At 54.8% G+C, this 12,884-nt stretch overlaps 1 protein-coding gene across 11 annotated transcripts in view; it reads right to left on the bottom strand.

The window, feature by feature from the left end:
- The window catches only part of SPECC1 (sperm antigen with calponin homology and coiled-coil domains 1), a 188,651-nt gene that overhangs the window by 22,784 nt on the left and 152,983 nt on the right, over positions 1–12,884 (bottom strand). For all 11 annotated transcript variants that reach the window (XM_074342066.1, XM_074342064.1, XM_074342059.1 and 8 more), the window contains one exon: positions 10,432–10,534. In XM_074342066.1, coding sequence (XP_074198167.1) covers positions 10,432–10,534 — 103 coding nt within the window. The remainder of the gene's footprint in view (positions 1–10,431; positions 10,535–12,884) is intronic.

The raw sequence follows: 12,884 nt of genomic DNA, 5'->3' as shown, positions 1-12,884 counted from the left end.
CAGCAAGGGAAGAGCCCACGGGGGACCGGGTGCGGGCTTCCGAGAGTCCTCCCCGGGCGGGGACGCGGGGGAGTGCTGGCCACTGGGAAGCTTGCGGGAGATGCGGCGCCCAGGGTGTTTTCTGGGGGCTGGTCCTGGCGGTGCCCTTGGCCTGGCCCCAACCCAAATCCCAGGCTCCCAGCAGGGAAGCAGGTGTTGCACCCAAACCACAGGATTTGGGCCAACTGTTCAGGCAGAGTGAGCCCCTGTCATTGGCTCCAGGAACGGTGGGAAGGAGCCCTCCCGAAACCCGAGTTCCCAGACTCCAGCCAGGGCGCGCTGGCTGGCAGCCTGGGGAGGCACGGCCACCAGCCGGGCGCTCACTCTGCTCTGTGGCGTCCGAGCTCTGTGTCCCAGCCATCGCTCTCTTGGCTCGATTTACAAAACCCTGGCTTGGGTCGGGTCCCTCCTGTGGGCCAGTCTGCAGTGGCGAGGGTGTTGTGGCTGCTGCTCTGTGACCATGTAGATGATGGTGGGGTGGGGCCCTCCCCATCTGCTGCGCACACAACCTCACGGGCGTCTCTGCACCCTGCCACTTGACATTGTTGTTCAGAAAATCCTTTTTTTATTTGCCCCAAATGGCATCACAACCCAGAGCAGGAAAGGGGGCTCCTGAGTACCACTATATATAAAAACAGGTTAAAAACAAATTTTTTCTGTCCAGCACAGGGAACCACATTCAATACCTTGTAATAACCTGCAGTGGAAAAGACCCTGAAAAAAATATATATACGTATGACTGAATCACTACACTGCACCCAGAAACCAACACCATGCTGTAAATCAACTATTCTCCCATTAGAAAAATTAAATAAACAAACAGCTGCAGAAGCAGAGACAGTGGGTGAACAGGGGCCCCCACAGAGCACAGGCTCCCCTGGGAATCTATCTTTGTAAGGAAGTCAAGAGGCACTTTAATGACAGTAAATAAATCAAAACATTTCACATTCTCTGAATCATGCCTGCAGCTCTCAAGAGACTTGCCTCAGAAAAGAAAGCACACATGGGGCCCCGAATGGCGTGACGGTTCACAGGCCGCTCGCGATTGGCTAGGAGTCTGGGAGGGCTCGTCTGGGAACTCGGCGACAGAAAAACACACGTTGCCGGCAATGTGGGTTTTCTCTCCAGATGCAACTCAGGGTTAAGGATGTTTAGGGCACACCGCTTGGAAAAGTGCTGTTTTTCTGAAAAATGTTTCATCAGTCTTTTATGTTTATATGTGAATTTAAAAGATGCAGTTAAAAAAAAAAAAAGACGCCAGAAACTGACACTGTAACTGACTATACGTCAATTAAAAAAAAGTAATGGAAAAAATACTCAGTAAAAAAAAAATCAACTTGTGACGTGTCACATGGCCTTGGAGGGGCACAGCAGAGACGGGAATGAGACCGGGTCCCGCGGGCCCCTCGACCCCCTGCTCTGTACTGCAACTCCCTGGGTGTCTGCCTGTCCGCTGTGAAGGTTTCTCAGGGAGGATCTGGTTTAATCATTGACTGTAATACACTTTTACGGCCTTTTCCCTCAGACTTCACCCCCAGACTGCATGTCATAACACAACGTTCTATACAAAGGACATTCTTGGACTGTGAACCACACGGCACAGTGAACACCTGTGAATTCCACCTCCCAGGGAAAAACGACCAGCCTCGCCCTCTCTGTTTACCTTTCACTTACTTTTGAACACACAAAGGACTACACAGCTACGTTTTCTGAAGTTACAGTTCGATAAGATTCATCATTTAAGTACCGGTTTCCTCCCCCGCCCCCATACCCCTCGGCCACCAGGTCCCTGGTCTCTCTGCTGAAGCTCCTCCAGCTGCCTGTTCTAGAAACAAACAATAGCTTTACCGAGATATCATTCGCACACCATCGAGTTTACCCTTACAGATGCACTGCTCAGTAGCTTTCTCAGGGACCCACCGGGTGTAACAACCACCACCACTGTCCAGTCCCAGAGCATCTTCATGCCCCGCAGAAGAAACCCTGTGCCCAGTCGCCCCCTCTGAAACCGAGTCCCCCTAAAACCGAGTCCCCCAAAACCGAGTCCCCCCAAAACCGAGTCCCCCAAAACCGAGTCCCCCTAAAACCGAGTCCCCCTGCGGAGTTTACGATTAACCTCTTTGTTTAGTCCCGCCTCGTCCTGCACCTGTCCCCCTCAGGACTGAGGGGGATCAAAGGAAAGGGGGGACCGACACCAAGCAGGACCCTGCAGGGCCTTCCTGGGTACAAAAGCGCCTCCGTGCCCCCTGTTTCCTGTTTGTAGAAAAAGGCTTTAGTCTCCCAGACCTTCCCTGAGTTCCAAAGAGCAGACTGAAGCAGTTACCAATTAGGGAAGTGAGGGAATGCAAGAACAAAGGGAAACAGTCAAGAAACAAGAGTTGAGCAATAAAACAGAGTCCAAGTCCCTCCTCAAGGGACGTACACAACAACCTGACGCACATCTTCAGAGGCTCTGCCGAACCCGAGACCCCCACGCAGGTGGAGGACGGTGGCCACATGGCGACAACCAGCACGTAGACACCAGGCCGGCTAGAACCAGAAGACTCCCGAAACTCCACCCTGTGGCCTCATGCCAGCCAGTTGGGTGGTGGGGCCGGATTCTCACGGCCCAGCTCGCCACTGAAAAAGCTCTCCTGAAGAGCAAAGGAAATTTAAAGACTACTTGCTTCCTATTTTTGCCTTAGCAAAATGGAATCCACTATGTGATTGTCCAACCGCCTTTATTTATTTTTTTTTTTGTAAACTGGAATAAAATCTAGTGTGATCATGATCATTGGAAGGATTCGTGTGGAAAGTTACATTTTATCTGTGAATTTTTTAGAAAATCAGGGTACCGATAGAGTAGACCGGTTTACTCAGCTTTCCACGATGCTGCCTTGCTCTCAGCTATCACACTTGTGACCCATGAGAATGACATCAACCAACTTGATAAATTCCACGCGCCTTTTATTTCCTGGTGAGTTGTGTGAACTCCGTTCTCGTTGAACGTGGCACGTTAAACCGGTGTTACGTTCTCACACCGTCTCTTGAGAAAAAGGCTCTGATTTGACCCTGTATCACTTCCTTCAAAATGCAGGGCAGGTGCTCAGTTAAGTAAAGGACCGGAGACATCTTTTAAAAAAATAAACAAACATAGAAATAAAAAACAAAAAGCTCCCCTGCTACGGTAAGCAAAGAAATGGGGTCTCAGTCTTTCCTTTCTATTTCTTTGACTACAAATCAGATTGAACACATTTAACGCTTAGTTTAAAAGGCACTTTTAGTATTTTTGGCTATCGATAACTGTTTGTAACGCCTGTTAGTGATGAAACATTTTAATTCATAGTTAGGACATCAGTATTCACCCAGCTGTCTCAGGCCAGGGCCGGAAGGATCCCTACGACGTCCCCCCAGAAACTGCCCTGAATCAAAAGTGCCGAGAGTGCCCTCCAGACTCTGCTGGCCGAGCCCAGGCGCAGCTCCACGTCCCAGGACGCAGCTCCACGCCTGCTGTCCCTACGGCCTCAACCAGTTCCCGCCTCGCTCAGCAGCACCTGTTCAGGGGGTAAAACCATCAGCCCCTCAAGCTTCGCTCCAGCCTGGGCAACACGGAAGGGCAGGATGGGAATCGCCAAGTGGGTGATGGGACCATGTGGGAAGGAACAGTCTTGTGGACAGTTGTTTACTGGCTCAGTGACCTCGTGTAAGCCACCTTCCCAAAGGAAAGACAGGAAGAGGGCTGGAGGGCGTCTGCAGACCAGCGACTGCAGGAGCATCGGGAAGAAAGGACCTGAGCCCGGCCCCTTCCCTCACTCGCCACAAGTCACTGGAAGGGGTCTGCTCGGTTTCCTGAGAAGGAGCACAGGGTTGGGGCTGGCCGACTCCTCAGCGTTTTGCTTTAATCTCTCAGGATTTAAGCCTTTAACTGTTCAGACCATGGCAGCAAAGCTTGTAAGACAGATTTATTATAGGAAACAGCCTTTGTTTACTAACATACAGAACAGGCCATGAGAAAATGAACCTTCACAGAAGTGGTGAACGAATTCAGAGCCTTGAGCAAGGCACCCACTGCTGTGTGTGTGTGTGCGCGTGTTAGTGTGTGCTTGTCTGCGTGCATGTGTGTGTCCTTGTGCGCGTGTGTGTGCACATGTGCATGTGTGTGCGTGTGTGTGCGCATGTGTGTGTGTGTGTGTGTGTAGGTTTCCCTTGCTTGTCAGAGAGCTTCAGAATCCTGGGGGTCTAGCCTTATAGCATGTCTGAAATCAGCAGGGCCTGTAGCAAATCCAAATCTGGCTATGAAACCTCGGTCTCCTGGTGGTGTGGGCTGACCAGGACTTCCCTGTGTTAAAGTCTTGGGGAGCCAAGGCCCTACTGAAGCCCGGAAGACGCTGTGGGGGCCCCGTAGTTCTGAAGCGGACGGTGACAGGCTGGTGCTGTGGCGTCCCTGTCCTTCCTCTCCCCGTCCCAATGCCCCCGGCCTCAGCCAGGCTGAGGACGCTCAGTTTGCCTGGCCTTCTGCCATCCCTTAGCTCAGGGATCTTGACCTGTAACAGCGATGAAAGCGTGGGGTTCAGCCCCAAGCTCTGCAAGGTCCTGGGACCTCCCGAGAAGCACAACCAGGTGCAGCCCCCTCCCCTGGGCAGGTGGCGCCCTGGCTGCCTCCCAGGGCCCCGCGCCCTGGACCGTGCGGCCAACACCGGGGATTCACTTGATCGAGGACATAGGCAGGGGTTATTCCAACTCACCTGCTTCTCAAAAGCTAGGCTCCAAAACTGGTAGCAAGTTCTAATAGGCTGACTTTTAAAGGCCTTAGATTTCAAATGTCAAATCACAACTTCAGAGCAGAATTGCAGTAGAAAGAAATCAGTAAAGTGACAGCCAAGCTTGCTCTCAGGGGGACACAGTTTGAAAAAGAAAAAGAAAAAAAGAACGGTTTGCCTAAGAAGGGCCAGGTGCTTTCTTGCCTTCAAGCCACAGCATTAGCTTTCTTCTGCTGTGTAACAAGTTCCCACAGACTCGCTGCAAAGGCCTCCGGTGACGGGGCCAGGCCCGCCCTGGTGACCTCCCCGTCTCAGGGCCAATTCATCTGCAACCTTAACGGCGGCTGTCAAATCCCTTTGGCCGTGAACAGGAGAAACATCGGGCAGCAGAGACCACGGGGCATCCTGGAGCTGTGCCACCCGCCTCGGCTCTCGGTGCCGGCCACGCAGCAGGTCACCTCAGCAGCTGTTACAGAACGCCTGTGCCTGGCCCCGACCCTAGGCCTAAGGAATCGAGTCTTACAGGCGGGGCCCAGGCAGCACTGAGCACCTCAGAGCTGAAAGGCGCACCTGTGCCTGAGAGAAGAAGCGTGTTGTCACAAATTAGAAACACAGCAGAGGGGGGGCTCAGGGGCAGAGCGCGTCCTTAGCGTGCAGGTCCTGGGTCAACCCCCGGTACTTCCACTAAAAAACAAGCTAGAAACACAAGGACATGGGCGATGGGACACTAAAGGCCGAAAGAAGACAAGTCTGTCCCGGGTTTGGCATCAGGAAAAGGGGATGATCTGACCCTAAGCGGGAAGCTGGGGTTCCGCTACCTCGTGACCCCAGGAACTGCTCCTCTAGAATTCTGCTGCTGCAAGTTAGCACAAACCCAGCAGCTTAAACAGCGCCCGTTTACCGTCAGCACGCTGTTCGGGGCTCAGGAGTCCCGGTGAGCAGGTGTCCTGGGTTCTCCGCTTCAGGGTCAAGGTGTCGGCGGGGCTTGGCCCTTCCTCGGAGGCTCTGGGACAGATTCCACTTCCAAGCTGCCTCAGGTGTTGCCAGAAATCCCCCTTTCAAACGTGCCATGTGGCCTGGACTGAATCAGCGGCGTCAGCCACACGGTCCAGAGCACAGGGCCCTGGGAGGCAGCCAAGCCGCCACCTGCGGGGGTGGGGGCGGGGGGCTGCACCTCGTCAGGATTCTGGGGAGGTCCCAGGACCTTGCAGAGCTTGGGGCTGAACCCCACGTCTTCATCGCTGTTGCAGGTCAAGGTCCCTGAGCTAAGGGATGGCAGAAGGCAAGCAAACTGAGCGTCCTCAGCCTCTGAGGCCGGGGGCATCGGGACCGGGAGAGGAAGGACAAGGACGCCACAGCACCAGCCTGTCACCGTCCGCTTCAGAACTGCGGGGCCCCCGTGGTGTCTTCCGGGCATCAGCAGGGCCTCGACGCCCCAACACTAGTCAAAACTAAAGTGCAGGACAGGGAACTATGCTCAGTGCCTCGTAACAACCTCTCTCGACAACAGACACATGCATGTGTCTGCATGACGGGGACACAGTGCTGCACACCAGGGGCTGACGCACTGTAACCGACTGCAGTGCAATTAAAAAGCAGAAGACGATTGAGGTGCTAGGAAGTCCGGGTTCCCTGCTGCCGTCGGCCGAGGGCCTCGCTCAGCCCCGTCCCACGTGCCCCCCACCTTCAACCCCACCAACGGTGCCCGGCCTCACGCGTCAGAGAAAACCCTCGGCTTACAAGGGTCCGCGTGTGAGGTCCACTGGGACAATCTCCCTTCTACCATGTACACAGGGAGGAAATCACATGAGGGCAAGGGTCACTGGGGTCATTCTTGGGTCCTGCCCATCCCAGCCACCATCTGGTGTTCCCCCCTTCAGGACCCTTACTGGTAATTACGCTAGAGACGGCAATCTCTCTGGAACAACCAAGAAGGGACCAAACGCAGATTAAGGGAAGGAGACGGAGGGGCCCGGGGGTCAGGTGAGACACAGCCTAATGCCCACCCAGCGCCAAGCCCAGCGACTGACAGTCATTTGCAGGGCCTTCCTGGAAGTCTGCCTTTTTTCAAAAAAGAATCCAAGGAAATCTGCATTGAGAAGAAGGCCAGGGAGGGTCCCCTCGATGAGAGCCTTTCAGGCTCAGCGCGGGTCTCACTCCACAGCGAGGGCCTGTTTATGTCCTATCGTGTGACCTCAACCTGGGGGCGACCCAGGGGCTCAGCCGGGGTTCTGGACTGCGGTTCTAACCTCTGGAGCCGTGACGCTGGAGAGGCCATCTCGCATTACTTAAACTCCACCTGGGACATCAGTGGGGCCGACTGTCGCAGCCTAGAACCTGGTGCAAAATACAGCGATGAAAACACAAAAATCCTCATCTTGTCCAGGTGGGCTGAGCCACGGCCCGAAGGTCACCTCCCCGACCTCTACGTTAGGGCTGACGCTCCCAGCCGCCTCCTTCCAACATCCACGCATTTTACTTTCTAGTTCTAATTAGTTGTCGCTCCCCGTGAGAACCTAAGTCCCATGAGAACAGAAGTCCTGCGTGTTCCACTCGCGGCTGATTTCCCAGCACCTGAACACCATGAGGCACTGCGGGGCCCCTCGGTAAAAATTAACTGAGTTAACACACGGAGAGCTGGGACATAGCCCGTCCCGCTGCACTCTGTTAGGGTAACAGGAAAGTCATTTTCAGCTGAAATGCACATCATACTGTTTTTTTAAAAGACGGTGAACCGCCTGAGTTCTCGACAACTTATTTTTGGCTTCCTACGTCGGACAGAACACGCTTCAGAGGCTTACGAGGCGTTCTAGACAAACAGGTTTAGACAGAGGATGTTCTGCGAAGAGTAAATAAACCAGACATACATGATTTACACTTTGTCTCAATTTACAGAGATTTAAACAACGAATGGAAACCACCCTTCAGGCAAAATGCGTTTGGGGTTGCATCAAACGTAAAACGCTTGGAAGACTAGTTCAAGACGTTCGCAGACAGAAGGAACAAGGCAGACCACAGCAGCGGGAAACCTCATTCTCAGTCTCACGACTGGAAAGATCTCGTCTGATTTCTCCCCGCAACCTCACTGCAGGGACGTCACACGTTCAAGGGCGGACTCCTCCTGAGAAGTTCGCCTGTCCTTTCCCACCATGCCCGCACGCCCCGTGGCCACTTCTGTAAAGCGGGGAGGTGACAACTTAGCCGCACGTCCGTGACCACGTGGGGCTCGGCCTTGGTCACACCTGGTTCCCGGATGACTGGTGTTTTCACCCTCAATTTCCTGTCACCGTTCCCACCTCCTTCACCCTGAAGCCTCCGTCACCAGCCTCCCTCCCTGACTTCGCCCTTCCTTCTGCTTCCCAGCAGGGCGGCGGGGGATGCTGTGACTAGGCTGGCCTTTTACGGGACACCTGGACCCTCAGAAAGGGCGCGAGCAGAAGGTGGACGGAGCAGCTAAAGGAAGACTGCACCAGTGCGTCTCTGGACCCGGGGAGCCCCTGCTACTGGTCGCTAACCTGATTTTTTTCTTTTCCTTTTTTAACAGAAAACGAAAAGGAGATAATGTCAGAGACACAGGACACCTCCATTCTCAGCTGGAATGAGACCAGAAGAAGTCTGGCTGTTGCTGTCACAAAGAGGACTCCAGCGGCGGCAGGACCGCCTGGGCCGGCTCGCGGCTGACACGGACCTGGTTTCTTCCCTCTCCGTCCCTCTCCATCTCCTCCACCCTCAGAAGCTGGGTTCTGAGGAGGGAGCGTCACAGGGACGGCAGCCTCAGAATTTTTAGGATAGTGGGGTAAAGGTGCGGGGGGCCGGGCCTAAGAGAGGGGAGACTGGAGGGGGGTTTGCAGCTTATTTAGAGAAGGCGTGCATTTAACGGGAAAGGCCAACCCATCCAACTTCCAGAAGAGAACGCAGGAAGGTATCTTCATGACCTTGAAAGTAGGGGAAGGGTTCTTAAGCAGGAACAAAACGCACTGATCAGAGAGAAGACGGACAAATCAGGTGTAATCACAATGAAGAACTTTGTTCAACAAAAGAGGAAAAAGCCAGCCACCCCGGGAGAGAGCACCCGCAAGACGCCCACCTGACGGAAGGCCTGCGCCCAGAGAACCCCTGGGGCAGCAGGGACAGAGAGGCGAGCTGATCCTCAAAATGCGCAGACGGCGGGAGTCGGTGCCACCCAAGGGGGCCCGGGTGTCTAGTCAGCGTGCGAGGGGGGAGGGACCCCACCTGCAGGTGGAAGATTCGAGCCACAACCACACGAGATGCCACATCACACATGTCCAAACGACCACAAGTGGAAGACGGACGCCAGCAAGTGCTGGGGAGACGGGAGAGAAAACATGAACCTCACGAACCGCTGGCGGCAGGTAGGCTGTCCAGGCGCCACCGGAACCTGCCTGGCACGGCCAGCCACCCCCGCGCTCCGGCTCCGGGCGCAGACCTGGGAGGAACGCGCACCAGGGTGTTCGAGACGCGCGAGGACCTGGCGGCACTATTTACAGAGCCCCAAATCTGATGTCACTCACCCGCCCGTCAACAGGAGAGCAGACACATAAGCAATGGTGCGACCAGATGGCGGGCTGCTAATCGGTGAAGAAAATGCACAAACCGTCGCTACGGGAAACGTCATGGATGCACCTCAGTAACGCCACACCGGGCAAGAAAGCCCGTGTGCGACTGTGATGGTGTTTCCATTCCTGCACACGATGTTCAAAGGCAGACACACGGACAGGGCACTGGGGACACACACGTCTGTGGAAAAGTACGAGGGAAGAGCTGAGGACAGGCCGCCTGCGGGAGGAGGGGCTGCGGCTGGAACGCCGCCTGGAAGGGCCGGGGGGGCTGGCAACGCTCTGCTTCTGGATGCGACTGCTAGGGTTCTCGCTTCACAATAACTTGTGAAACTATGATTTATATTTGATGCACTTCTATCTTTGTGAACGATACTTCATAATAAAAAGAAGCTTAAACTTGGGGGGAGGGATAGCTCCGTGTCGAGCGCATGCCTGGCGCGCACAAGGTCCTGGGTTCAACCCACGTCCCTCCATCAAAAAAACAAAAAAGTGAGTAAACCTAACTACCTCCCCCACAAAAAGTTAAACATTTTTAAAAGCTTAAACTTGCACTGGGGTTGCTCCCTGTTTAACAGGCCTTCACTGAAAACAGCTGTCCCCGGAAACCCAAACTCTTCAACCGCACGACGCAGCTCCTGATGGAACAGACAACCCGAAGGCCCAGCACGTGGGGCGCTCACACGGATCAGGAACAGGCACCGCTCTGGGAAGATGACTTAGCGAGAGCCGTCTCCCTGGTGGGAGCAGCCTGACGGGTGCACGGCTGGGGGTTTAGGCCTCCTTCTCTCCCAGAGGAGACACGCTCGGGTCATGTGTGCTGGGGGGTCGGCCTGGACTCCAGCCCCTCCTGCCTCTGTGACTGGCCCCTGGTGCAGCCCCGCCAGGAAGGACAGAAGACCACGGGGAGCGTGCACTGGCCCGGCCAGGCCCCCTCCACCCCGGGACCCCGGGCCCCTTACCGCGTAGCCCCAGGCCCCTTACCGCGTAGCCCTCTGTCCTCCCCGCCCCGGGACCCCGGGCCCCTTACCGCGTAGCCCTCCATCCTCCCCGCCCCGGGACCCCGGGCCCCTTACCGCGTAGCCCTCTGTCCTCCTCTGGCACCACTTCAGCAGGGCATTGCGCTTGGAGCCGCCGTACTCCCGGGCCAAGGCAGCCAGCGGGTCCCTTCTCTCCACACTAGTCAGAGAGAGGAGCACAGGGTGAAGAGAAGATGCTAATGTTTACAGCCTCAGACACACAAGGAGCAAGCAGCCAGCTTAGAAAGGCCGCAGTCGAGGTCTGGCCACTGAGACTCCAGAGAAACGACCCTATCGGTACCTTTTTATTAGGTCTCACAGTACGAAACAGAAATTAAATTGTGCTTCTCGGTTTTCAGAATTCTGGGGAGAGGGTGGTGGTGGTTTGTTTCGTTTTGTTTTTTATCCATCTGCTGCTCCAACCTCGCCTCATATTTATTTAAGTACGGTATCATTTCAATAAAAGACACTTGTAGAAAAAGCATTCTATGTGTTCAAGGCTAAGGCGACATCTACGTACCACGGGAAAGACAGACGGGAAGGGCGCTCTGAAGACACCAGGCTGGCTGCTTACGGGGAGGGGAGGGGGTGGAGATGAAAACACACGGGTGTAGAGGACAAACCAGGTGACCCGTGGGGGAGGTGCCGCAAATGGAGAGGCTGACAGGAAATTTCAGAAGTAATAAGACTCTTCTTCTCCTTAAACTGGAAAGTACGTGTACAGGTGTCTCTCCGTTACACATACGGTGTTACTATTATTGTTTCATATCCATCCAATATTTAATTAAAATATCTGTAAATGATTTTAAAAAGAGCAACGGGGTCCTTCTGGACTCCAGGTGATTTCCTTCACTGTATCTGGCACCTCTGTAAACTCCAGCCCAGGCGTCTGTGGTCAGGGTCGCCGTGACCTGTGCCGTGACGGTGACTCTGCCCGTGTTCGCTGCGCCGGGTCCTAGCTCGTCACCTAGACCTGGACTTCCAGGCCTGGCAAATTAGGGAAGACTGAAATGAAGGCCTGGAGAAGGGCTTCTGCTTAAACAAACAGAGCATGTAGCAAATAGTTTCCTTCTACAAAAACCTGACTGGATGTGATTGCAGTAATAATGATGGGAATTTCCAGAGTAAGAAATGAACATCCTGTCACTGGTTTGTCTCGATGACATGAACATAAAAAGGAAGCAACAAACGAACTTCACCAACCTAACCTTTCACGAGGAAGGGAATAACATAAACAGCATATTCGTGTCCTCGCAGCCTGTTCACATGCGCTTCTGGCATGAGGAAAAGAACAGTTTCAGAAAAGCACCAGTTTGGGTCCTCAAAACCTATCTCTTGTGCATAAACAAGACCGAAAGGTCATATCTGGGGCTTTAAATTAAACCTCTGAAAGATATGACTTCATCTATTTGGGTCCAAATATAGGCCGCACCCAGAGATGTGACAATAGCGGAACTGGACTGTGTAGACTTCCATTAAATCCTTTGAAAACGCCCCTAATGGTAGTTGCTGTCTGTTAAAATGCCATCACCTCTAAAGCCGCCGATTTTGTGTGTCCCTCCACCTGCCTGTTCATAAACATTTACTGAGCCAAATGCTGCGTGCGGAGCAAAACGGGGGCTGAGAGAGACATCAAAGCACAAGGAGAAGTGTTCACTGTCCACTTAGGTACAGCAGACGGGGCAGACAGACAGTCTACAACAGCGAATCAAATACCGAGCGGCTGTCAGACCCCAAAGGCGAGGAAGGTGTCCACGCTATGGGGTGGCTGGCTGCGGCTCGTGGAGGGGTGACCAGGAGGAGGGCGGAGAACAGGAGTGTGAAAGGACAAGAGGAAGACAGCTCAGGCCAGAGCCTCGCAGGTGGTCGGGATTGCTGGCCTGACGCTGTGAAGGCAGAGAACACAGCAGGCTGGGCGGCCGGGCTCCAGGCTCCCGGGACACTGGGGCCGGCAAGTGGGAGGGGCTGAGCTGCGGTGGGTCCAGGAGGCCCGGAGAAGCAGAGTCGGGCGGGTTCCCAGAGGGCCTGCTCTGCGCAGGTGCACCCAGCGTGTTAGCAGAAGCAGGGACGTGCCTGCAGTGGGGCGAGTGACTGCAAGGTCGGCCGTGGCTGGGTGACCAGGAGCACCGAGGAGGGAGGTGGTGGCAGGGGTGCGAGAGCAGGGGCAGGCCCTGGGGAAGCAGGCCCCCAGCAGCCCCAGGCCCCTCCCCCCAACCCCTCACATCCCTGCCAGAGTGACCTAAACACCGATTCTGCAGTGCCCCCCGATCCTGCTTTTGCACTGCTGTTTCCTGCACCACCACCCAAAACCAAAAACAAACCCGCAAACTTCGTGGTTCCCGCTGCTTTACCAAAACGAGCACAAACCTCCTACTTTGCCAGCTGAGACCGTTCGGAGTGTGGCTCGACCTGGCTTTCCCGCTGTGACTTCCTCGATGCCCACCCCCCAGCAGGGGTGAGGCCCCCCTCTGTGCACATCGGGCCCCACCCCTGTGAGCCCCTCCCACCGC

This window comes from Camelus bactrianus, chromosome 16 (genome assembly GCF_048773025.1).
Source record: "Camelus bactrianus isolate YW-2024 breed Bactrian camel chromosome 16, ASM4877302v1, whole genome shotgun sequence".
Taxonomy (NCBI): Eukaryota; Metazoa; Chordata; class Mammalia; order Artiodactyla; family Camelidae; genus Camelus; species Camelus bactrianus.
This window is presented reverse-complemented; position numbering and strand designations above follow the sequence as displayed.